This window comes from Crotalus tigris, unplaced genomic scaffold (assembly GCF_016545835.1).
Source record: "Crotalus tigris isolate CLP2741 ecotype Arizona unplaced genomic scaffold, ASM1654583v1 scf7180000024167.7108832, whole genome shotgun sequence".
Taxonomy (NCBI): Eukaryota; Metazoa; Chordata; class Lepidosauria; order Squamata; family Viperidae; genus Crotalus; species Crotalus tigris.
This window is the reverse complement of record NW_024100417.1, coordinates 1649997-1676673: the sequence shown is the minus strand read 5'-3', so window position 1 is coordinate 1676673 and position 26677 is coordinate 1649997. Positions and strand designations below refer to the sequence as shown.

Sequence of the window (26677 nt, the reverse complement as noted above, 5' to 3'; positions counted from 1 at the left end):
ATAAGGTATAAGGTTTATAAAATAACATTTCCACTTGGGCCACATTGTTTTCTTTTCTTTTGTTTTTCATTTTAAAACATTTAAGCCTCTTGCCAAATAAAATAACTTTATTTTAATTAGATTTGCAATATTTACATGTTTTATATCTTTTGATTTCTTTTTTGATTTTTAGCATTTTTTATACCAGTCAAGGACTTTGGTGGCAAGTAATCTTTAGATCAAGTGAATTACATAATTAATTCAGGGTATTGTTTCTTTAAAACTCTATATTGGTTAGGAAAATCTGCATATGTATGTCTCTGGATCTGGTGATCTTTACAAGCTCTCTGAGTTTTACTACTCATTGAGAAACTACAAGCACTGTCACTGCTGTATGGGATTGGTAGGCCATGCAGAATCACTTATGAAAAAAATACAGGCAAAAAATAAAAATGCATATGGTGTGGATATGATGCCATATTTCTCAATTATTGGAATGATCAAATCATAGAGATGTTGTTTTCACAAATGTTTAGTGCCTATGAGCCCGAAACAAAGACAGGTAAGGGAGCCAATGGAAATATAAGTTGTCTAGGGCTATAGAGAATTTAATTAATAATGATTAGAGAAAGTCGACGTCATGATAGCATGGCATTCTTTCTTCAATGCAGTCTTGAGAAGGAAGTTCTTCTGAGGTCAAGTTGCTTCCCACAGCTACTCCTAAAGTCCCTACTTCCAATGGACCTTTGATTAATGAATCAGCTGAATAGACAGTACAACAAGACAAATGATAGCTATATAAAGCCCTCTAGTGCTATGGAGTTTTAATATCTATTAAATAAATATATAGTTAGTCAGAAACATCCCTCCCTTGACTGAGGAAAGTAGCTGATTGTTTAGGACAGTGGTGGCAAACCTATGGCATGGATGCCAGAGGCGGCACTCAGAGCCCTCTCTGTGGGCACGCGCACCATCGCCCCAGTCCTAGGCCTTCAGCTGGGTTTTATAAAACCTTTTCGCTTTAGGCCTCCGCCACCGTATGCAAAAAAAAAAAGGTTCAATCAATCAATTTCAAGATCCCGTAAAGTTGGAATTGATTGATTGAACTTTTTAGTCCCACCCAGTCTGCCGTTATCACTGCAGCCACGCCCACCCAGTGGGCCACACCCACCCAGTGGGCCACACCCACCCGGCACCCGACGATGCCTAAGTGGGTTTTGGGTTGCAGTTTGGGCACTCAGTCTCTAAATACGTTTGCCATCACTGGTTTAGGATATTACATAAACAATGTCATGGTGGAGTTGGTTAATCATAAATGTGTCATCTGATTTTTTTTTAATCTTTCCATTTAGAAACATGTTTCTTTCCTAGGGAGAAAAATTCTCATCACTACCAAAGGATTTTGCTTCAAGCCCAGGTCACATGCTATGATGACCACATCATGCTATATCTCAGTAGAATGCTTATGCTAACAACTTTCTCCTGCTGAAAAGCTTTGTAAATAGAATATATATAGTAAAAGTCAACTCAGCTGCCAACAGAAATAGAGGATACTTTAAAAAAAAAACTTCAAGAAGTACAAGAAAAGGATCCTCAGATCTTTTTGACTCCTAGTTTGGAGTTAATCACTTTTGTGGACTTAGTTCCTTTTGTTCCATATTTGTATAATTTACACATCAGATGTACTCAATAGTTTTCCACATCACATGACTCCTGCATGAAAGACTGAATAGAGCTTAACTGTACATGTGATTACAGGATATTGTCTGGAGTAGGAAATGGAGAAAAAAAAATCACTCGTTCTAGTTGATAACAGTGTAGACTGACTAATCCTAGAGAGAAATTTTAAATATCAATTTTAAATCAAATAAACCACTGTTATTTTATATGAAAGTTATAAAGAATCATATCACTGTAAGAATCTATAAAACTTTTGTAATGTGCCATAGATTTGTGAACAGTTTCATAAAATCACCAATGCGTTAAACTGAACTGAAGCTGCATAAACACATATATGGAGGAATGCAATTGTAAACAAGTCAAGGAAATGAAATGCAAAAAACACTGTGTTAATTTTCTGGTCAACCACAGCCGTTCAGAAGCAGCGGATGGGTGAGAGCAGAAACTTTCCATGAACCAATGAGCTAATTTATGCATGCGATGTGATTTTTTAAAAAAAGAAAAAAACCTTTATCTCTGCTCAAATGACAGCAGTTAAATGCTGAACTTGAAAAAAAGTAGCTAAGTATTTTCCTGTCAAAACATACATTTCAGTATAAGCTACTAGTTGAGAAAAACCATCCTAAGGTCTTTGATGTTCTAAGACAGGAGTCCTCAACCTTGGCAACTTTAAAACTTGTGGACTTCAACTCCCAGAATTCTTCAGCCAGCCAGTCCACAAATCTTAAAGTTGCCAAGATTGAGGACCCCTGTTCTAAGGAGTTAAAGTGTTCCTTTAATAGTGTATTTTTCCTGAAGAATTATAAAACTTTGCTATCAAGAAATGGTCTTTATCATGTTGGAAGACAAAGCAGATATATCAATTTCTGACATAGTGTATGGCAGTACTGAAACTGTGAAAATGCTCCTGGAATAGAAGTGGGAGAATGGCACTTCTGGATTTGTCAGAAGATCGAGCTCCTATATCTGTTTATTTTAAAGCAATCTTTAGTATTATGCAATACTAAAATTTGCACAAATAACCAAAAATTTAAGTTTTGCCAGAATAAAATATCTAAGGTAGACTTAGGTGTCAGAGCTTTCTAAGAGGGGTGGAGGAGGAGAAATGTTTTGTATTTTGTGGCTATTAACTTTAGAGTTGTGTAAGAAGAAAGAATGAAGAAGTGGGAGTCACAAATATGGTCATTGGTAATTCCAATTCAGACCTGTATGAGTAGTTTTGACTGTAAGCAGCAAGTCTGACAAATTATGCAAATCATTGCAGTCATTAACCAAAACTGAAAAAAGGAAGAAGCATGAGTGAAATGTACACCCTTTCTACATGATTCCTAGGACCTAGATAATGTGTGGGAGGAAAGATCTCGCACTATTCCTGTTTAGAGAAAGCCTCCTTCTACTAAGTTATTTGTCCTGCTGTAAAAAAAGATGATAGTTAATTTGATCAGAGAAATGTTGTAAGCTTGGTATTTTGGGGGGGGGGGTTAATTTCTATCTTATCTGTATTTTTCTCCCCTGTGAAACAAGCTTCAGCTGTGATATAGACAACTCAGCTTGTGAAACAATAAAGGGAGAAAAAGTTAACTTTTTACCTCTGTACATTTTAACTAAAATCAACCTTCCCTTCTTCATGGTTCTAATGAGGAAAAATAAAGCACAGAAACATTAGTTATTGAGCATGTGGTCAATTTCTGTGTCTTTGCTTAGCTAATTCATCATCTTGCTCCATGTTTAACCCCCTCCATATTATAATAACTCAGATGGCTTGTATGAGCTTAACATTGAGCTCAATAATCTAATAGCTAAGAGACTAAGGCTAAGCCAGGAGTTCTATGGTTAGAATTTGCTTTACTAGATGACATTAGGCAGATAATGTGAATCTGAACACTTTTAGACTGGAAAAACTTTGCTTTGAGCTCAAAAGCCTCCTTCTGAACTTGGGGTGGACCACTTTGGGAAGTATTTCAAGCTCAAAACATTTTCAGAATGGCTTGTTTTGCACTTAAACATCTCTTTTGCACACAGAAAGAGGACATTTGAAAATTGAAATAATTCAAAGATGAAATGTTTCATACATCTCTTAGATTATTGTATTTTTTTAGATTCAGTTGATGATGTACAGGTAATAGTAATAAAATGTTCTAAATTGCACTAAGATATTAATGCCTGAAGCCAAATAAAAATAAAAATAAAAAACCCAACTAAGAATGATTCTCAGTAGAAAAAAGTGAAGGGTCTTCATCTGAATCAGTTTTGACACTCATAGTTAGTTTTTCTCCCATTATGAAAATAATTGGCAGAGTAGTCTTAAACACGTATAATGGCAGAATAGTCCAGTATCCTCAACACCTTATGCTTAGGTTGAGTACATCTAGCGCTCAAAGAGAGGCATTGCCTGAAAAACACCTGCTTCTAAAAGCAAAGGAGTGGTGAGACTCCACATGCCTCTTCCTAAGTGTCAGCCACAAATGGAGGCACAGAGTTCTACTTTGGCCTTAGTTTTTCCATCACTTCTGGGCACAGGAAACATCTATACGCATCTGTAATCTTTTGCTTTCTTTTCCAGGCTTCTGAAGTCCCAGGAGAATGAATCAACAAAATGGAGAGCAACCAAATCAGTCTCATTCTCTCTTTGATGCCTTTCTGCATGCCAAGCAGTGCAAAGAGGTCTTGAGCAGATTTGAAGAGCTGTGCAGTTATTTGAATCTGGAACATACTGGCCAGATCCATTTCTATCACAAGCTCAAGGCTTCTCTCAATTATTGGAGTGCTAAAGCTTTGTGGACCAAATTGGACAAGAAGGCTGGACACAGAGACTATGACCAGGCAAGAGCATGTTCAAACACTAAGGTAAGAAGCCACATCATAGTTGCAAAATGACAGTCTTTTTGATAGGTTTCCACATGAGATGCTAAGATACCACATCTAGACATTATAATAACTGGTTTCATGACTGGTGTCAGATTACTGATACTAACTTTCCTTTTGCTAAATTATGGAGACACTTTATGGTTTAGTACTATAGCATATTTAGTTCTTTTCCTACATGCAAAGGTATATGTCTATATGTGTCATAATTATAAGTCTAGACAGAATAATAGCTAGTTTCATACTTGATGTCTGGATATTGTTACTAATTTTCCTGCAGTTTGGTATGAAGATATCAGTTTACATTTGCATTTCAGAGTTATAAGTTTTTTTTATTTACAAATGGTTTTCTTCATTCCTATACTCTTATCAAAACCCCAAAACTATAATGACTGCACTTTTTTAAATCTATATTTTCTAAGAAGAAAGGTATTTTCTTTAAAACTGCATAATTCTGCAAAATAAAAAAAAAACTGAACTCCCTCAAAACTATTTCTACATTTAAAAATAATCAAAATATAATTACACTAATACAAGGGTTGGCTCTTTTATGATTCATGGACTTCAACTCCCAGAATTCCTGAGCCAGCATGGCTCAGCTTAGAAACCTCTCCCTTTCCCTCAGCATGGCTGGCTCAGGAATTCTGGGAGTTGAAGTCCACGAGTCATAAAAGAGCCAAGGTTGCCTACCCCTGCACTAATATAACAGTTGATTCTTTTTTACATAGTACATGAATAAGCATTATTTTTAGCAATAAAATTATAGTTTCTCAGGAGAAAAAAAAACTAGATATAACAAAAAGAAAAAGAAACAGGCATCTCAAGAAAACTGCAAGTATTTTAAATTTTTAAAAGAAACAAATATCCCAGGAAAATTGCGAATATTTTAATTTTTAAAACTATGAACATTAATCAAAATTACAAAATTAGAACAAAGGAGTAATTATCCAGCTTTATCCAGCTTTGGAGTTTTCCAAGTATTTGATAGAGTAGAAATTTGGAATATATTTCAACAAAATAAGCTGGAAATACTGTTTGAATTCTGGCTATGTGAACATCATAACTGATAACAACTTGCACGTTTATTCCCATCAATTGCACCATGGATGCTCTGAACGTGGATCAGCAGGCTTGTGAGTCTGATGGTCAAGATAAGTCTTAAATATATATTCTGGCCTTGGGAGCAGTTTGTACCAGTCTCATCTGGATCTGCTATGACTTGTCAAGAGACGTAACAGGACTTGGATGTTTGGTTGCCTGGAGGCCAGAAATATCATTTAATATTTTTTTAAAGCAACCAAATTTTTCAAGCAACCAAGCATTTTTAATGCTTGCATATTAAAAATATTACATTTCAATTACTTCTAATGTTACTAAATTCCAACTTTCTCTAAGATTAAAATAGGACTTTTTCTTTTCTTTGAGTGGAAGAGGAAAGAATGCCTGACTGAATAGCAGAAACCAATGGTTCCTTTAACTGTCAGCAGAATTCCTGCAATTATTGTAAACAGTAATTTATTATCAGGAAAGTTCCACTATAGCACATTAGCTAACATTCCCTTGTCCATAGCAAAGGAAAGGAAAAATGTGGAATTGAGGAAGGACTCTGTGACGTCTCTTTCTATCCCACAGGCTTTGTTGTGGCTCCTATTTTGATGTAATACCAGTCAGTCTTGTGTAAAGTTCCTGTCTAGTTTCAGTGCGGTTGAGTATGTATTGTCTTACAAATTCTGGCAGTTCATTGTGACAATGTTTTTCAGTGCCTGATCATTGGGGCAGGGCCCTGTGGTCTCCGCTCAGCTATTGAATTGGCTTTCCTTGGCGCACACGTTGTGGTGGTAGAGAAGAGAGAGATCTTCTCCCGAAACAATGTGCTGCACCTTTGGCCTTTCACTATCCAGGACCTGCGGGCACTTGGAGCCAAGAAATTCTATGGCCGTTTCTGCACTGGCTCCTTGGATCACATCAGTAAGTATGTTAGAAAAGAATTGTCAAGGACAGAGGAATGCCTGTAATATCACAGGATCACTGTTAAGCAAGAGCAGGCAATATCAGCGCAGAGGATCTGCAGAGGTCTTGGGGACAAGATAGATTTCAATAGAGCAGTGGTTCTCAACCTTTTTAATGCCGCGACCCCCAACCAGTCATAAGTCGAGGACTACTCAACCGGTCGTAAGACTACTCAACTGGTGCAGCACCGTTTGCAGAATGGGACTTTTGGCAGGCTCAGCAGGGCAGAGACAGCCTGGACAATTCCTATTGGCTTTTGAAAGCCAATAGAATTAGACTCTATTCAAGAGAGTCTATTCTATTGGCTTTCAAAAGCCAATAGAATAAAAGGGAGTAGCACAGCTAAGGAAAAAGGGGGGAAAATGGCAGACTGCGTTGTTTGGTGACCCCCGTGAAATGGTCGTTCGACCCCAAATGGGGTCCTGACCCACAGGTTGAGAACCACTGCAATAGAGGCAGGAAAAAGCATTTGAAAGTTTAGCAAAAGATCTCATGCATATAAAGAACAGGAACAACTGTAGTTCATCAAAGGAGCTGCAAAATCTTGCAGAAAAATTTGCGTGTCTCAAAATAAGAAATTTTTAACATATGCTGAAATTATAGATAAACCATGCACAATTGTGGCTTCCAATAGGAATAATGGAATTTATAATAATATAAATAATTATATGCATAGATTAATTAGCATTTCAAGAGAATTATGACCAAAGGTGTGAGTTCCCCATCAAGAATTATTCCTGACTTTAAATAATAAAGATACTTTTCCTATTTTGCATTTTGTTTGCTTATTGTTTCTACTTTGTTGCTTTTAAGCCTTCCTTTATCTTTTTAACCAGAAGTATCCAATATTATGTTCAGTTATTCTTTGGGCTTAGTGTCCTCCTTGCTAATGCTAAGGGAATCCATAGGTTTTTAAAACCATGATATTTATATGACCATAGAAATTTAGGGTTATGGATACTTCAAAAATCATTTTGGAAAAAAAATGGTTCAGATCCATCATCAGTATGCTGTTCATTGTAGAAGTTTGAAAAAAGTTGCAACTGTTTTAAGAAACCACTTGTTAAAAATAGTGCAGTTCTTAAAGCAATCGTAACTATTTTTCAGTCTCACTCCAACTGTCCTTTAAAAGAGATCCAACACCAAAACACATCCAAAAAACCAGGGAAAAGTTTTCCAAAAGATCTTTGAACGCAAAAGGAAGTTCCAACCTTGAATTGAATAGACAAATGTTCACTGAAGGAAAATCCAACAAAGATGAAAGGTATATATGTGCAGTGGAGATATTAACACTCAAGATACAAAAGAAGATATTCCTTCTTTAAAAGTAACTCTATTATTAGAAGATGAAGTTAAAGCTTCACTCCGCTCAGAGTGCTATAGGAATTCATGGGATAGCTATATAAATATGGCAAGGAAGAGAAAAATCACATTTAACCAAAATATGCCACAAAACAGTGACCAGCTGTTTTTACATACCAGTTCCAAAGCAAGGAGAATTAACTTGCATATACTTCACTTCACATGCCAGCAATAATACTTAGAATCATTTAACCCAGACTATAGCTCTACATGGAAAGGTAAAGGCCAGGTGCTCGAGTTGCTTTTTAAAAAAGGCTAGGGAACAAGGGACATTATTGCTAATGCACGATGGATAATTGAGAAAAAAACCCTGAAGATTATCAAATGGAACATGGTGAAACAGAACTGGTCTCAGGTTGGCAAATTGGCCTCTTGGTAAGACAAGCTGGGAGTTTTACACGTTAATGATTAAAAAAGTCAAGACGGTAACTGTGATTCTGATTGAAGTGTGACCCTTGTTTTAATGTTCATCAACATGCAGCCTACATAAAATAACAAACATAACTTTGGTCAGATCATCAGTTGCCATTTTTACTTTTTTAAAAAAAAAATATCACACCCTGCAGATACCCTTGAAGACAAGATTGTATAATTTATCCTTATTCATTCAACCTATAAGTTGAATATAGGGAAGTGAGGCTGAATTGAAAGAAGATGTGGTTCTAAAATTGGAGGAAGGGGCATCAGTAGCATATGTTATGCTGATAACACAACTCTGATAGCTGAAAATGAAAATGAGCTGAAAGTTTTAGTAAAGAAAGGTGAGCACAGTGAAAAAATGAAATTAAGAATAAATACAAAAAAACTTAACTAGTGATAACAAGTACACCTACCCACCTTAGAATACCCAATAAAGATACTGAAGCGATGGGTAGCTGCTGCATGTTAACATCAACTATCAATGGTAAAGGAACCTGCAAGCAATTGTTTTTCCTGTGACACACAATGAAAGCAAAAATTGAATTTTGAAGAAGCAGGACAGAAGGACTATTGATGCTTTCAAAGTCTGGGATTTGCAAAGGCTCCTAAGAATACTGTGGTCAAGAAAAGAAACAAATGGATAATCAAACAAACTATAATCAAATCCAGAGTGTTCATTTGTGGCCAAATGACCAGGCTCAAATTATAGTTTGAACACATTTTGTGAAAATCTAGCTTTCTGGAGAAGTCTATAATATGGGGAGAGATGGAAAGAAAGAGAAGAGGATGAGCAACAGTAAAGTAGATGGGCTCAGTTACATCAGCAATGGGTGCACTATTGGAAAATGTGAAGAGCCAGGTTAGGACAAGTCATCCTAGAAAAGTCTGTCTATGTGGTTGCTAAGAGTTGACATAAATTGATGGCATGAAATCAATCATCAGCTAGATGCTAGTCTTGCACAGAATCAAAAGCACCTTTTCTGAATTACTTTTGAATAATTTTGAAGTACTCCTTCCCTTTTTATTTTTCTGAAATAAAAAAGGAGGTGGCTAAAGCCTGCTACTCCATTTGTAGCAATGAGAACTTATATGTCACTGCATATATATGCTTATATAGGTTATCTTCTTTTGTTTTAACCAATTCTCTTTGTACACTTCTATTGTATCTGTAGGTATCCGTCAGCTGCAGTTGATCCTGCTGAAAGTAGCCTTGTTGTTAGGTGTTCATGTTCACATTGGTGTACAATTTAAGGGGCTCATTCTACCAGTAGTGAACTCTCATGGACAGGGTAAGAATATCAATAATACTCAATTTTTTAAGTATTTAAAGGAGTGTATCTTATCCAACTTTGTTCTCCATCACTTATATGGCAAATGGAACAGCCTATTCCCAGACATTTCAACCACTCGCTCCTTGTTATGTTTCTGAAGAACCATGAAAGCATAACTTTTCAGGAGGATATTTGGGAAAGTATTATCCTATGTATGAATAAAGGTGAAGCAAATGGGAACTCCAATTAGTTGTTATTACTGATTTTTTCTTGTTTTATTCCTATGCTAGGGTGACTTGCTGTAAGGAAGCAAGCTACATAGAAACTAAAGTAAATAAACCAAAAAAAAGGGATATTTTCTTCAAACACCCAGGGGAGATTTATGAAACTCTATTATTTGTGCTGAGAATTGGCTTTTCTTCATAAATAATAGGTTTTCCTGCTATCTTTTTAAAACTGAGTTGCTTTTCTGCTGAATTAAGGTAAAATGCAGAGAAGCAATGCAATTGGAACACTTGGGGCTAAAAAGTGTTCAATTGCGTTTGGGCTCTCTAAGCAAATGTGTGAATTAATTCTAAATTGAAACATTAATTCTTAGCAAAAGCCAAGATAGGTTGGATTGTTACTTACTTTTTGGCCAGCCACAGGTCTTTGAACCAGTAAAATGTGCCTCTTATTCCTTTATAAACACACATGTCTGTGAAAAGGAGTTAATTTGCTGCCATCGTGGCCAGAGTCTTGATTTCATCTTTATATTGCAGTCCGTGGTTGGAGAGCTGACCTGCAGCCTGGCTCCTCTCCCTTGAGCCAGTATGAGTTTGATGTCCTCATCTCTGCTGGTGGTGGAAGGTTTGTGCCAGAAGGTAAGGTAAGCAATCACCTATGGCCTATCACTCTTTGCATCCTCTTTTCATAAGTGTTGTATGAACATTCACAAGTAAGTAGACCGGCAGGATTGGGGGAACATTACTGAAACAGGTCCAGATTTAGAGACTTCTAATAGACATTATAATTTCATTATCTGGAAAAGCTAGTGCTTGAGCTGAATGAGAACCTACAACTCTAGCTTGTAAAAAATAGGTTCTAATCTGAATGCTTATTGGTACCAAAACTGAAGGTGAATGATGTAATTTAACTGAGAAAGGAGAATTCGATGTAGAAAAACCACAGATACCCGTGATTGTGGACATTTCTTCAAACCTCATTTTTTGTCATTGTAAATATTGTTCAGAGAAACATTTTTCCAGCTTTTCAGATGAGAAAAGAAACTCCAGTGTTTGTGTTAAACTTAGCATTGGAATATAAATGTTTATGATGTGGAGACAGTAAATTGAAATTGCCTATTTAAGAGCCTGCCTTTTTTTATTAAATATAAGTCATTTGGAGTGTTGTAAACAAACAGTGCCTAAGCAGTAAAACATTATTTTTAAATTGTGAAACAAAGGTAGCGCATGATTTTAGAGAGAAATATCAGTTTCTTTTTTTAGCATCTCTTCTCAGTTTTGCTTAATTACTCCAGCAGATTCTGTGAAATTTTAAGTATGAAGATAAAAGTGGTTGTCCAGCTTAGTTTGTTTGTTTTTTTCTATTTTGTTTTTTTCTGTTTTTGTTTTAATATCTGTGCTGCACTGGGTCTCAATAGCAGGTATTATTTAAAAAGATTCCAAAAGGCATTTTGCCTTCAGCCGGAGAGTAAATTAAAAATAAAATAGAAAGTTCTTTGTAGATGCTTCAGCATGTATGAGCTAGTTCTGCTTCCATCCATAGAAACTGACAGCAGTAAAAGACCTAGGGGTCCATCAAATCTCCTTTTTGAATTTATTTTTTGTTTTCTTTTTAATTTATTTATATTGCACATTTCCAATAATGGCCTGAATTTATAATCATTCCTTGTCTGGAATTGTTCATTTTACACATTTTTTTTCCAGCAGTAAATTGTTCTCTTCTTCCAGACTTGTTTTGTTGAGTGCTGGCCATAAGAACCAAAAATGAGTCCTTCATACTAGGGTGCTACTTCTTCTCCAAAGGCTTCCTCATAATTATCCTCCTATGATGAATCCAGTTTTTAACATCAGTGTATTTTATGGTTGTTGGCTGTCTTTTTACTCTACTTTGAAGATCACAAAGACAGTTAATGCGTACAGTAAGAAAAGGCAGCAATAACAATAGGGCTTATAAATTGGGGCTGCAGACACCAGAATAACCACTATCTAACATCCAACAAGAAGCAAAGAAACTCTTAACTCTTGCTCATTGAAATTTTTGTAGCCCAGATCTGTTAATCCTAAACAAAATTCTCAGTTACTGAGTATTGCATTAAATATTTACATTAGTATTACAGGTATTCCTTAACTTAACGATCATTTGTTTAACAACCATTCCAAATTAGGATGGTGCTAAAAAAAAAGGTGGCCTACAACCAGTCCTCACACTTATGACTGTTGCAGCATCCCATGGTCCCATGTTAGTCATTCAAGCAGTTGGCAACCAGCATGTATTTATAAACAGTGTCCTGGGTCATGTGGATCATCCTTTGCGATCTTCCCAGGGGTCATCCAGTAAACAGTCAATGGGGAAGCTGGATTTGCTTAATGACTGCAGCAAAAAAATATTTAAAAAATCAGGCAGGACTCACTTAACAACCACATTGCTTAGCATGGGTTCTGATCCCAGTTGTGGTCGTAAGTCAAGGACTCCCTGTTATAATAAATACAGTAAAATGTTTGCTAAAACGGAGCTGCATGAAGTTAATTAAAGGGTGACCAGAGTAATATTTTTTAGGGACCGTTTTAAAACCAAAAGGAATTATAGAGCTTATCCTGGAGGTGCAGAGTCACCCAAAAATTGTCTCCTTGATGTCCTTTCACTACTGAAAATACAGTGACAAAGAAACCTGGATTTGTCATAGTTCAGATGGTAGAATTTAATTACATGTAGAGCATGATTTGCTCTGCATGGTTCATGTTGCTCTTTTCCATTCTTATCCTGACCATTTCCTGTGTTGCTGACTCCTCTTTCTTTCAAGGCTGATGGAAGGCTCTCCCTTGTGTTTTCTCATAGGTTTTAAGAGGAAGGAGACACGAGGGAAATTGGCTATTGGCATTACCACCAATTTTGTAAATAACCATAGCAGAACTGAGGTGGAGGTGGCTGAGATAAGTGGAGTGGCTCGCATATACAACCAGAAGTTCTTCCAAAACCTCTACAACAAAACAGGTGAGAGTTTACATTTAACTTTTTAGCCTAGATGGTTTTTCATCATGCATTGAAATCTATGGCATTCCATTGTTTTTAATGAGCAGAAATGGAGAAGATGAGTCAGCAAGTAGATCAAACTGTTCCTTGTGTCTTTTGGAGCAGTATGTAGGATGCCTCCATTTTTCTATGAATTTCAATGATGTAAAATAAAATGTAGAACAATATATGTACATATGTTGTTTGGGGAAATAAGTCAGGTTGGGTTTTTTTTTTAAATCTTATAATTTATGTTGCTCTATATTACATTATAGTGGAATACAGGTAGTTCCTGACTTATGACCACAGCTGAGCCCAACATTTCTGTGGCTGAGCAAGGTAGTTGTTAAATGAGTTTTGCCCCATTTTACGACCTTTCTTGCCACAATTGTTAAATGAATCACTGCAATTGTTAAGTTAGTAACACGGTCGTTAAGTGAATCTGACTTCCCCATTGACTTTGCTTGTCAGAAGATCACAAAAGGTGATCACATGACCCTGCAACCGTCACAAATATGAGTCAGTTGCCAAGCAGCTGAATTTTGATCACATGGCCATGGGGATGCTGCAACAATCGTAAGTGTGAAAAAAGGGTCATAAGTCACTTTTCAGTGCCATTGTAACTTCAAACAGTCACTAAATGAACTGTTATAAGTCAAGGACTACCTGTATTTCTAATGCCAGTTACAAAAAAACAGACAAATACATATGATCCCACAGGGATTTTCTTATCTAGTTAAGCATCTTGTTGCCTGCAATAGATAGCCAAAAACACAAGGAATTGTGCGATCAGATTATAACGGGTTCTCAACCTTGACAACTTTAAGACTTGTGGACTTCAACTCCCAGAATTCCTCAGCCAGCAAAGCTGGGAATTGAAGTCCACAAGTCTTAAAGTTGCCAAGGTTGAGAACCCCTGGGTTATAAGGACAATAGCCACTCACTATTGTTTACCAGCAACTATATTGAGCTATAGACTAATTCTGATCCTACAGTTAATTCAGAGCCTTTGTGGCAGTTGCCTAGTAGCACCCTTCTCTTTGTGAATATGACTATCTTCCTTTAAGCTTGTCTATATGTAACTTTCTCCTTGTGTTTAAACAATATTAGGTATTGATTTGGAAAACATTGTCTACTATAAAGACGACACTCATTACTTCGTTATGACAGCCAAGAAGCATAGCTTGCTAAAGAAAGGAGTCATCTTAAATGTATGTATGACAAGACTTGGAAACCTTTTCAGGTTCCATTGCATCATTTTGAGTGATGGTGCAGGTGCCAGGAATAAATTAATATTTTAATAAGTAATCATTTTAAAATTGCCAAAGTCTTGTGGTATCTTTGTCATTTTGAAACTTAGTTTATTTTTAATCACTGGGAGTGGTGGATCCAACAATAAAGCATGCCTTAAGTTGAACTTGATGGCTTTTGAATCACACATAAACTGAGCTTGTAGCTAAGAGGTATGTAATACAGGTTTCACTTAATGCAGAAGAAAAATGTCTTCATAAAACTGAAATCTAAACAAAGATTTTATGTGAAATATCCCTAAATAAGAGATGAATTCAACATAATTAAAATTTACCGTCCTTGAGATATGAAAGTGACATGAGATGTATAACAAAGTTTCTCCATTCGAATTCCATGCTAATTCTCAATCTGCAGATGGAATATTCAGTAAGTCTTTAGCTATGTCCAGGTATACCCACATTCACAGGGCAATGTAATTAAAACTTTGCTGTTTGTATAAGTTGCTTCCTTAAATTGCCTTTACTAAATTGTTTTAATAAATGTTTTTGACAATCGGTTGATATTAAATTAAAATTCCTAAATTTTGATGGGGGACACAGAAATAAATATTTATTTAATTTAATTGTATTAAATTCATGCTGAAACTTGATGTCCTGGGAGTTCTTAAATTTATGTCTCCTGCTTTTCCCAATTTGGATTCAACCAATTTTTCTTTCATTTTGCTCTTTTTTAAAATAGCCTCTGTTTTTCTATGACTGCAGCAGAGGGAAGTGCTGGAGTAATCAGACTGTACAGTATGAGACTAAGAATCACATCTCACTCCAGGGAGTGTAAATTGCCTATCTGAGTCCCTACACCAGGGGTAGGCAACCTTGGCTCTTTTATGACTCGTGGGCTCAGGAATTCTGGGAGTTGAAGTCCACGAGTCATAAAAGAGCCAAGGTTGCCTACCCCTGCCTTACACAGTAGATCCATTGCCTTATAGCTGCTTTATGACTTCAAGCAATAGAACTCATGACTCTTTAATTATTATTCTATATTATTGTTATAGAATAAAGATTTTTATCTATATATTTCTAGGATAAGCTTGACATAGAGAGCTTACTCTCTCCAGAAAATGTGAACCAGGAAGCCCTTCTCGCTTATGCCAGAGAGGCTGCCAACTTCTCCACCAACTACCAGCTGCCCAGTTTGCAATTTGCACTAAACCATCGCCATCATCCTGATGTTGACATGTTTGACTTCACCTGCATGAACCGTGCAGAAAATGCAGCTTTGGTGCGTGACTGCAATGGCGCTAAGCTGCTCATCGGGTTGGTGGGTGACTGCTTGGTGGAGGTAAGTGTGGCCTTAATATGATCAGAACTAACATCTGGAACAAAATATACAATGGAACAAAAAATATATTTCAAACCTATTTGATTGGAATTCCCATTCAGTTGGAGACAGCTTTTCCCAACCTCGTATTAGTTTACAATTTCAGCCCTACTTTGGGAATTGAAATCCAACACATCTGGAAAGCAGCTGCTTAGGGACAATCAATGTGTGTTACTTCAGAATATATAGGCAGAGGAAGCTTGCATTACTGAATGTTCATCTGCTAAGAATTTTCTAGGTTAATTGAGAAGCCTAGGCTACAGCCAGTTTTCCGTTACAACTTTGCTGTCCCCGTTGTTTTATGTAGGGGAGATTTTGCATACTTTTTAATGCAGCGATATCCCAGAAAGGCTTTTTACTTTTTATCAACTGTTGCTCTCCCATTTCCATTACTACTGAAAGAAACTTAAAGGTCATTATATGGAAACATGTAAATAAAGCTGAGCTGCTTGGAAAAAAATCTGCTGAATGTCAGCTGTGTTATAATGGGAACTATTATAAAAACCTTCTAGCAAGCAGAATGGTTGTTTTTGAAAGGATTATGAAATTCCAGTCCAAGCAGAGTGCAGGGATTTTTTTTCCCCCGCTGTGCACTTTTCTCAGACATTTCTTCACTAGTGCTTGATTCAAGTATATCGTTTGGTGGTTTGTATATGAATATAGTTTTGTTTGTTTGTTTTGTTCTCCAGCCATTCTGGCCCTTGGGCACTGGTGTGGGCAGAGGTTTCTTGGCAGCTTTTGATGCTGCTTGGATGGTAAAAAGATGGGCCTTAGGAGTATCCCCACTGGATTTGTTGGCTGAGAGGTGAGCATATTGAGAAGGGGTACAGTATTTCCAGAGTTAGGATTCTCAAGAGGGGGGGGGAGGTTTTAGTAAAAGTTCAGATTTTTATTCCAGTTTTTCTCATCCTTGGCAACTTTAACATGTATGGACTTCAACTCCCAGAATTCCTCAGCCAGCCATAAAAGGATGTTTAACTGTGGAGTCCTTTTGTAGTCTCATTACAGGCCACAGTTATTCTGTGCAATTGGGATCAAGCTATATCCCCAGGGACATTAAGTGCCTTCTGTGGCTGTATATATATTTTTTAAAAAGAGCCTCTTTGAATGCTGTCAATTTAACAGGCAGCAAGAATCATGGAAGAAAGGAAGGAGGATTTTTTTTAAAAAAAGAAAAAACATCCTGCTTATCAACTTTTACTTGTTTGATTCACAGTCAACTGTTTTTGGCTTGGTTTGAGAAAAAGTTCTTTTTTTTTTTTAACCTGTGAAAGGAAAATAGCTGCTTGGAGACAGTGAACATTCTCAGTAGAAAAGTGGATGAAAAAAATCAAAATGGTTAAACAGTAGTTTCTTGTTTCTCTCTCCAGACACAACCATTTGAAAGCTGAAGGAAATCATGGGTGTGTTGCTTAGGGGTCCAGGGGTTAGACTGAAGGGCAGGCAAGGTTAATGGAGGAAGTTTAAGTTTAAAAGTACATGAAGAAAGTTTAAGATTACACGAGGAAAACAAGCAAATGTTCCCCAAAACATAGGATAACATATTGATATCCATAGTGGCTGCAAAAGCACGCAAAATGAGTTAGGAACGACTCTTGTGAAGAGAAGCAAAGAGCAAGGCTTGCATAGTTATGCCTGAGTTGCCTCCAGGCTGATTCTTATTTCCAAGTATAAAATATGCCTCTTCATTCGTGAACTCAAATGGAATCTTTTCCTGCTCAATCCCCACCCAGAGAAAGTATATATCAGCGGCTGTCACAGACTTCACCTGACAACATGAACAAGAACGTTAATCAGTACAGCGTTGATCCCACCACACGATACTCAAACATCAACCTTCAGGCAATCAAGACCTCTCAGGTACTTTTGCCACAAGCTGAGAGGGAGGGGAAGGTGTAGTTGCTTTGTCTTCCCAATCATTGGCTTGATTTTTAATTCTTTTCTTAGCTCCTCTGTAAAGCCCACCTTCTTCTTTGTAACTTCACACAACATAGCAGTTTTTATCACTTTGACTCTGGTTACAGCCAGAAACATAATCAAAAGTATAAAGTGATGATATTTATAATGGCAGGACCGCAGCAGTAGTCTTCCCTGCAAGATGTTCTGACATTTAAGGTTTGGTTGGTTGGATACTGAGGTTTTGTGCATTTTCTGAACAGGGAAGATGAGGATTTCAGGATTTGAATGGATTTGGGAAGTATAGAGATTAGCTGGAGTTCTGTTCAGGGTCCAAGCCATGTTGATGATAGCAAATAATAGGTGCATTTGTTTTCAGGTTCGTAAACTATACATTACAGGAGACATTGAAATGGAGCAGAACAAGAGAAGAAGTCATGCCAACCTAGAGTCAGTCTGCAAAGGCAAGTTTGGATAGCTTTCTTCATGGCTTCCAGCTATGAGGATCCCATTGTTCATGCTCACTTTTTTCTTGTTTTAACAAAATGGCATTTGCAGCCATGCAGATCCTTACATATGAATGATTGAACTGTAGAATTAGAAATAACCTTGAAGGTCATTGGTTCTTCCAATTTCCATTTAGTGCAGATTCCACAATGTAGGATACGGTAACTAATCTGCTAGATGGCAGTCCAGACTTCCAAATAAATGTGTTTCATCACCAAATATCTAATCTACTGTAATTCACTTTCTTGTAAACTGCTACCTCTTGGCCATTTTTAATCTGCCTTATCAACCTGTTTAAAATTTCTTCCTTAGGACTTGCAACTAGATAGAATAGTTTTGGTGTATGTTGCTTTAGGGGAATATCATGTAAATCTAGAGAATTTTTGTATATACTTTTGTTGGCTTTCCTATAGACAATAAAGTTGCACAAATCTTCATATGGCTGGTTGAACCACTGTTCTATACATTACAATAACAATACAGTTGTACAGTAACCTACTCAGGGTTATCAGTTACATAAACATTGTATGATTTCTCTTAGTAATTATAGTGGTTTGCTTTTTAACAGCTATTGACAAAAGAAGAAAAATGTTGATATGCTAAGAAGCTTTTCCTTTATAAATTGGATGAATGAAGGAATGAATTAAATTTGTATCTGGAGATCTTGGACTGGGAATTGGACACTCTTATAAGTAAATAACAATTCTCTTTTCTCTCTGCAATACCATACTTCTACTCCAGATACCAGTAGAGCCTGTGAGGAGCTTCTTAATTGGTGTCAATCAAACACAGCCAGTTACCATGGCATTAAGGTGGAAGACTTCACACACTCCTGGAAAAGTGGATTGGCTCTTTGTGCCCTCATACATCACTTTCGCCCAGATCTTCTGTGAGTTTCCTTTGTGGGAAAGCTGAAGGAACACAATACCTACTAATATTGAGAAAGGCTAAAATGTGTTAGAGTAAAGCGGGTTTTTTTATATATATGTTCAGATGTTGGAATTAGATCATTTTATACGCTTACGTTTTCACATCATGTTCATTTTTGCTATCTCTCTTTGATTATCTGCTAGAAGCATTTTTAGGCACTTTTTTCACAAACAGAAATTGGACTAAATGATCTATAAGGATCCTTCATAGATTCTAGCATTCCAGAACTTTGGTTCTCCAAGCATTAATCTAGTTGTTTAAGCATTTGGCCTTTGCCAAAGAGCAGATACTGTATGTATGAGGTAATGTGCAGTTATGATTGTGATGTGGGGTTTCGTCTATGGTAGGTTATTTATCTATGCAACTCATACTGCAGCCACCAAGTGATGAATGTGTATGTAAGAATCAGGCTAAAAAACTCTGTGTATGGTTCAATGAATTAATTGCTTTAAATAAAATCTTCATGATTTTTTTTCAGCTCTGGGAAGTTCAGTACGTATTTGTACCAACGTTTTCTTTTACATTAGATTTCCAGCTTCACAATTTCCCATTGCTACCATTCCAATCCAGATTTAGTTGTTTTTAGAATGTAGAATCGTAGAGGCTAGAAGGGCCTCGATGTCTTCTAGTCCAACCCCCTGCTTAAGGCAGGAGGCCCTGTACCAGGGGTAGGGAACCTTGGCTCTTTTATGACTTGTGGACTTCAGTACCCAGAATTCCTGAACCAGCCATGCTGACTCAGGAATTCTAGGAGTTGAAGTCCACAAGCCATAAAAGAGCCAAGGTTCCCTACTCCTGCCCTATTTATTTGTAAAAGGTCTACTCCCAAAAGACTTTACAGAACCAAATGCCTTGGGTAGATTTCTTTTAGGTGGAGATTTAGAACTTACAAAATTTATCACACATGAGGGATAACTAGGCCATATATGGACAAATTTACATTGTGAGCAACTTTGTCTGAGGATAGCTAGATGTAGTAGCTCAGACATAGTAGCTCAGCTACTATGTCTGAGCTTCTTCCCTAGAATATAATTTATTTATTAAAATACTACTTATTAAGGTCAAAGTGGATAGAAAAATAATCTTAAGTACAAAATGTAGACATAAACTTTAATATAGGCAATTATTTATTTGTATTGCAAAGATGCTTTTTTCTCTGAATGTTTCTCTGTTGCAGGAAGATGATGGAATTAATAACTGCAGAGCCTGGGACTTCACAAACAGAGAACAGTCACTTCTCAACCTGTCTGCCAGATCTTGATAGGATGACTACAGCATTTCTTTCACCATATTTGGTACTCAAATGACTGTAGCCATCAACTTTTCCTTCTCATCTGGACATAATTCTGTTACAGGAAGGAGGGCTGGTTGGTGTTCTGTTACTGAAATCTATCCTACATTTCTAAGAAGAAAGAAAAAGAAAAGCAGTTTGCAAGATTCCTTGCTGGTGTGTGGCCAGCTCATCACACAAGTTGTTAGGAGCTAGCAATAACTGTAGAAATACTTCTAAAGAAAGCTTTACAGGTTTACAAAATTTTCAGACTTCACTGTCTAGTTAAAAATCAGTGGTTGACTTTATAGCAGTATCTTGTGTGGTTAAAACAAAGGGTCACGGAAAGGCATATCTGTTTAAAACAAAGCACTTTTTCCATCCAGGTTTATGATAGAGGAAGCAATTGAAAATGAATTATGCTTCCTTTTTCTCTTTTCAACAGAGTCTGCAGAAATGGAATATTGATGGAGAAAACATCCTGATTTTTAAATAATCTTTTACAGCTGGGCTGAGATTAGTCATTATAATTTGTTTCTTTCAACTGTAGGGACTTCAATTCATTGGACCCAAATGACCCTATTGGGAACAACCAACTGGCTTTAGATGTGGCTGAACAGGAGCTAGGCATTTCTCCAGTCCTCTCCAGCACTGAAATGGCTTCACTGTCTGATGATGAACAGCTTGGCTTGATCACTTACTTGAGCCAATTTTATGATGCCTTCAGGACTGCTCCAGGTAGAATGTTCCCAAGTATCCGGTTCTGAATGCAGCCAGTGAATATTTAGCTTGCAATATGCACTAGATGGAAATGAACAGGGCTAGATCAAAATAGATCAACCTATGTAATCCAACATCCTTCCCTTTCCTTAATGATCAATCAGATTTTTATGGGGCATTACATGTTAGACATGTCATTCCCCCCCCCCATGCTATTATAACAGCTATTATTGAAAACTGCATATCCTGATCTAGGAAATAACATCCAACTATCCTAACTGGTAGCCATTGGTAGTCTCATACTCCATGAATTTTTCTTGTACTTTTTAAAGTCCTAGTTGATGACCATTACCATACTGTGTGGTTATAAATTCCAAACTGGTTGAGGAATTGGTATTATTGGAAGGTCAGATAAAATAACAATGGAAGTTTACAATGATTCATTCACTGAATCTCTGTTGCTAGGCCTATTATCTTCCTGTTGCCACTGCAGTTAAAATAGAGACATTATCATTCAGAGTGTTCACTCCCCTTTAATAGATTTAATAATGAACTATATACCTGGAGGTTGATTCAGTACCAAAAAGTACCATGTTCTCTCTTGTAGAATGGAAGGAGAAAACAGAGAAGCCTCTTATCCCATGTGGCACCAAAAGTGCTATCCTCTTTCTTAGCAAGCTACAGAAGACTTTATCTCTCTCACGTAAACGGAACTTGGTGAGTCATTCTCAGAAGAGATTGCGAGAGTGTAACCAAACATTTCCAATTTCTTCTATTCCTGCCATTTTATTAGAAATAAGGAGCAGTGGGGGGAGGGGTGTTCTAGAAGAGTCCTGAACCTTCTCTCTTTATTGACATTTCAAAGATACAACATTTGATTGCAGGAAAGTTCTACCTGGGATGCAGAATCCAAGAAGTTAAAGCAAGAGGCTGGGGTAAGTTCTCCCATCATTGTGTTTGTTTCATTTTTAGTATCGTCCTTCCTCTTGAAAAGAGATGTTAGTAGAACAGTAAATATTCAGTGTCATTACGTAAACTATTTATGTATATATTTATATCCTGCAATTCATGGGACTATTGCATAGGAGACCCTCTTCCCCACATAAATGTTTTTTTCCCCACAACAGGAAACTTGTGAGATAATAATAATTATATTATGTTTGGTCACACAGTCAGCCACATGTTGGCATTTAGCATTTTTAGCTACCTTCCCAAGGACCTGTAATTATTATTTCAACCTTTGTTTTGTACAACTCAAGCAGGTATACATAATGCTCCCGCCTCCTATTATCCCCACCACAACACTCCTGTGAGGTAAATTGAGCTGAGAAAGAAGGATTGGTCCCAAATAAGTGAGTCTCCATGGTTGAAAGGGCACCTAAACTTTGGTTTGTCTGGTCCTAGTTTGGTGCCTTAGCCACTACGCCATACTGATTCTACACTAAAACCAGTCAGCTAGAATAGGGATGGAGAATCTGTGGCCCTGTCATGTCAATCATAGTATTTCTAGTTGTTATGATCTGGGTTAATGGAATTGACATGCAACATATTAAACTAATTTTGTTATTTCATTTGTGATTATGTCTGTGTGAAAGGGGTTATGCTGTCAGGTGTGTAATCATCCTTCAACAATCCTTGATAATCAGGTCTAGAATTTATCATAGGGAAAGATATTATGATTGAATGTAAATGAAGTTACAATCTGTACTGAAAATCCTTCTGGTGTTTGGTTTTAAATAATATATCGGATCTAGAATAGGGAAGGAAGGAAGGAAGGAAGGAAGGAAGGAAGGAAGGAAGGAAGGAAGGAAGGAAGGAAGGAAGGAAGGAAGGAAGGAAGGAAGACTTCTGTTATAAGCCAATGATGGAATTTGTATTCCTAGTAGATAATTTATGAAAAAATAAATCCTTATGGTTTAAATCATTGAAGTAAATGGTATGAATTTTCTGACTTTGTAACACAAACATGGAAACCCCAGTACACATAATTTGTGAACTACAGCTTTTGTGTGACTAATACGTTGAACTCTGCATCCAAATTCTAATCCCAGTGGTTAAGCTCCACCTGTAAAAATTGGAATTCAAATGTCATTTGAGAAATTCCATCCTCCAGCTTGCTGGCCATTCAACTCCAAATCAATTTTGGCAGGGCAATAAGAGATTCATTTTCAAAACTCAATTAGACTTGTTCAATTCATTTCCCTCCACAAAACTATTACGGTAAAATTTTGGCTTGTGGGAAATTCTTGTGGCTGAGATGTGTTTTGTCTGATTGACAAAACAGCTGCCAAAAGTTTGGATGGTGCCCAAACTATCTATTTTTCCACCAGAGGTCAGAACACTTGTTTCTCTGTTTAACAAAAGGCTCTCTGAAACAGCTGTTGGGCCAGGTGATGAGGAAGAAGCTGGATTAACCAAACAATGAATGAAGTTGCTATTATATCTCATTAGTCAGTTACATGCTATCAGGAAGCTCAACAGCACTATTCAGGTTCAGACACTCCCAAGAAAGGATTACTTTGATGGAGGTTTCAGGGGCTCTGTCTCCCTAAGGATTTTGCTGCCTTATTTTGCGCTACGTTACTGGAGTTTAACATATAATGCGTCTGAAATATGTCTCTAGAAATCTAGGAAGTTACCCCATAAGTCCAACCATGAGTTCATCTAAAATGAAGCTGTTATCAGTTAACAGCTCTTCAGGATTTTCAGACATTGTTATTTTTTCAGTCCTTTCCATAAATGCTAGCAATTAAATCTGGGACTTCCTTCACATTTCACTCTTCCTTATAGCATTCAAAATGAGCACGATCATGGTTAACTGTCAGATTAAAAAAATCCAAAGGGCATTTCTCTCTCATACACACCTCTATCAGATATCTTTATAACTGGTATCCGTTACTAAGTGTTATCTATTATTAAATGTTTGTTTACTTGGAGAACGGTTGTACTATGACCTCTGTTCTCTGGCTAACAGCACTGGGATTTCTGGGTGATAGACAGAGCAACTATTGTACTCTTGATAGTGTTAGCATCTGAGTTGTTCACTTTGCAACTCATTGCAATTACCCATTCTGCACATTGCTCTGGCTGCTACCATCACAATTGATTGCCATACGCTCATTCTTTTTCGGTTTTCTGACCTGGCTGATGCATGAAACCTGATAGCACAGATCAGCAGATGAGACTTGATCTGAGGAGAGAGTCTGCTTGAGGTTTAAGATTGCTCAGAATTTATGGCCCTAAGGGAAACCATTGATCTTCTGATAGACTTCACCTGTCTCTCGGATGAGGAGCAGTGATGCCTGCTATTTCTGTGGAGATCACGTCTATATCCTGGAGCGGGTCAGTGCTGAAGGGCGCTTCTTCCATCGAGGCTGCTTCAAATGCCATTACTGCAAAATAACACTGCGACTAGGAGATTTTGTCTTCAATGAAAATGATGGTGAGTAGAGAGAACAACTTAAAGCCAATCTGGAAGCCTGACAGGCACAGCTATACAGGGAGAGTAGAAATGGTTTGAGTTGTCTGAACTCTGACTGGTTATATTATTTCATGTTTTGTTGTCTCCAGACAGAGTTTGAGTAGAGCTGTACAACCAAAAGTTTCAGGGCATTATGTCCAACAGCCTTAGGAGTGACAGTCTATAATGGTATACGGGAATGACCTTAGGAGACAGAAGAGATGCTGTTTAGCGAACAAAAAGGTAAGAGAGGTTAAGTACACAATTCCAAAAGGAATTTCTCTTCCTCTTCAATCTGTGAAAAAGAACGCGGCAAATTTACACTATAAGATTTACAAGATTATGTTAATGTAGCCTTACAATAATATAGAATTAGCTTAACTGATTGTATTTCCCGTCTGGTCCACCTGGGATGGCTGACATCAATCTTGCAAGCCAATTGCACTTTATTCTAAAGCTACATTAACATAACCTTGTGAGTCTCCCGCCATCTTTTTTACAGCCTGAGAAATAAGGGAGGTTCCTTTTTGAATTTCTCTGCCCATTATGCAGCTATGGGCTGTACCTTCTCTTATCTGATTGTTCCCTAGGCAGTATCTTTTTTATCTCCTAAGGTCATTCTCACATACCATTACATTTATTTATTTATTTATGAGACTTATATACCGCTTTAAGTGCAAGCACTCTCTAAGTGGTGTACACCAGTAAGCAATGTATATATATATATATATATATATATTTACATTGCCCCCAACAATCCGGGTCCTCATTTTACCTACCTCAGAAGGATGGAAGGCTGAGTCAACCTTGGGCTGGTGAGATTTGAACCGCTGACCTGCTGAACACAGTCAGCTAAAGTGGCCTGCAGTACTGCACTCTAACTGCTGCGCCACCTTGGCTCCTACATCCCCAGAGACTTCCAATAGTTGACAGGGAGGAAACTATTAAATAACTGATTGCAAAGGGATAATGATAATTATTTTTCAATGAATAATATATATAATCAAATCAAAACCAGTCATTTTCTGGTGCCACGCATTCTTTGGTGTGTTATCTTTGCTACCCTACTCAAAGGCAAGTGAGGCCCTCAGCCTGGAAAATATGCACCCTTGTTTCAGATTCTTTCATTGCCCCAGCCTCCTTGTATTTAATCCCGAAGATTAAATCTGCATTTATAATAGCGTTTCTGGTTGGGCAAATGAATTGCAGTCACATACTGACCTGATTGTTTCTTCCTAGGCAACTTCTATTGCAGTTTGCATTCCTGGGTCTCATCAGACATGGCTGCCCCCAGCAAAGCTTCCTTCAAAGAAGCATATGAGGTAGGTAGGATGGCTGCTTTTCAGAATCCAACTGAGGGTTAGAGCAGAGCAAGAACAAGTGGATAATCTTGAAAGGATTGATATATATGGACAGGGTTTTTTATGTGATTTTGAGTTAGGGATAACCAATGATTGATCCAGATTGCTGACAGGGCTGAGGTGTTGACAAAAAGTGCTTTAGAACAATATCTTTAGAAATATGATGTACTATAAGCAGGTGTATGTCATTTGCATCTTGGACAACACAAACCTAATTTCCCACATATTCTAAATAGAATCTCAGCTGGGAATCATTGACCAGAAAACTGATAATGCATGTGGCTAGCAAAGTAAAACTGATGATTTGGGGTGTGGCTACTGTGAAAAAAAAGGAATTTTGTAAGGAAGAACTCAAAAGCGAACTAGCTGGTATTGTAATGCCTTTATAGAAATCTACTATACTTCTGATCCTTGTGTCTCTCCTCACACCCGCCAAAAGAAATGATTGTGTTTGAACACCACTGAATGTTGATTTATTGTGACAAGCAGTGTGCTGTTGATATTGCTTATTTGCCCATGCTTGATTCCACCTTCTTGTGGGACTGATTAAACAAACTTGGACAGGAAGCCTAACATAACAAAATTTTGTGGCTACATAACAAAATGTAGTAAATGACTCTTATTTATAAAAACATATCATACTATTTTATTTGCATGCAACAATGAATCCTGTTTTCTAAGATGCTGCTCCTATTTTCATTCAAAATTGAGAGGGAACAATTATAACACTATTTTCTCTTCCTCTGTAAAAGGTGGAAGAAAAGGACAATCAAAATGATAGGAAACTGGCTTCAAATTCAGAGTTTTCATATTTTAAAATATTTTTTATTGAAGAATTTTTTTAACAAAGTAAATAGCCTAAAAGAAAATAAAGAAAGAAAAATAGTAAATAGTGAAAAGAAAGAAAATAGAAATGTAAATGAAAAAAGAAAAAGACTATAAAGAAACAGCCTCTGATCTTCTTGGTAGAGATTATAAATACATTTATATTTTGCCCTCTCTCTCTAAAGTTATATCGTAATACTTTTCTTTCTGTAAGCCACCCTTTCCAATCTGTAAACCCATAAATCATAAATTCGTTTTT

The 26677-nt window shown here is 37.0% G+C and overlaps 1 protein-coding gene across 1 annotated transcript in view; it reads left to right on the top strand.

Moving 5' to 3' along the window:
- Nucleotides 1-26677, top strand: part of MICAL1 (microtubule associated monooxygenase, calponin and LIM domain containing 1) — a 54363-nt gene that overhangs the window by 9120 nt on the left and 18566 nt on the right. Inside the window, exons 2-17 of the mRNA XM_039323271.1 lie at nt 4223-4506; nt 6285-6492; nt 9489-9605; nt 10349-10450; nt 12648-12803; nt 13932-14032; nt 15153-15410; nt 16139-16254; nt 17183-17309; nt 17725-17809; nt 18594-18741; nt 20603-20790; nt 21380-21489; nt 21657-21707; nt 24040-24214; nt 25472-25554. Of these exons, the coding sequence (XP_039179205.1) occupies nt 4243-4506; nt 6285-6492; nt 9489-9605; nt 10349-10450; nt 12648-12803; nt 13932-14032; nt 15153-15410; nt 16139-16254; nt 17183-17309; nt 17725-17809; nt 18594-18741; nt 20603-20790; nt 21380-21489; nt 21657-21707; nt 24040-24214; nt 25472-25554 (2289 nt within the window). The 5' untranslated portion in view covers nt 4223-4242. The remainder of the gene's footprint in view (nt 1-4222; nt 4507-6284; nt 6493-9488; nt 9606-10348; nt 10451-12647; nt 12804-13931; nt 14033-15152; nt 15411-16138; nt 16255-17182; nt 17310-17724; nt 17810-18593; nt 18742-20602; nt 20791-21379; nt 21490-21656; nt 21708-24039; nt 24215-25471; nt 25555-26677) is intronic.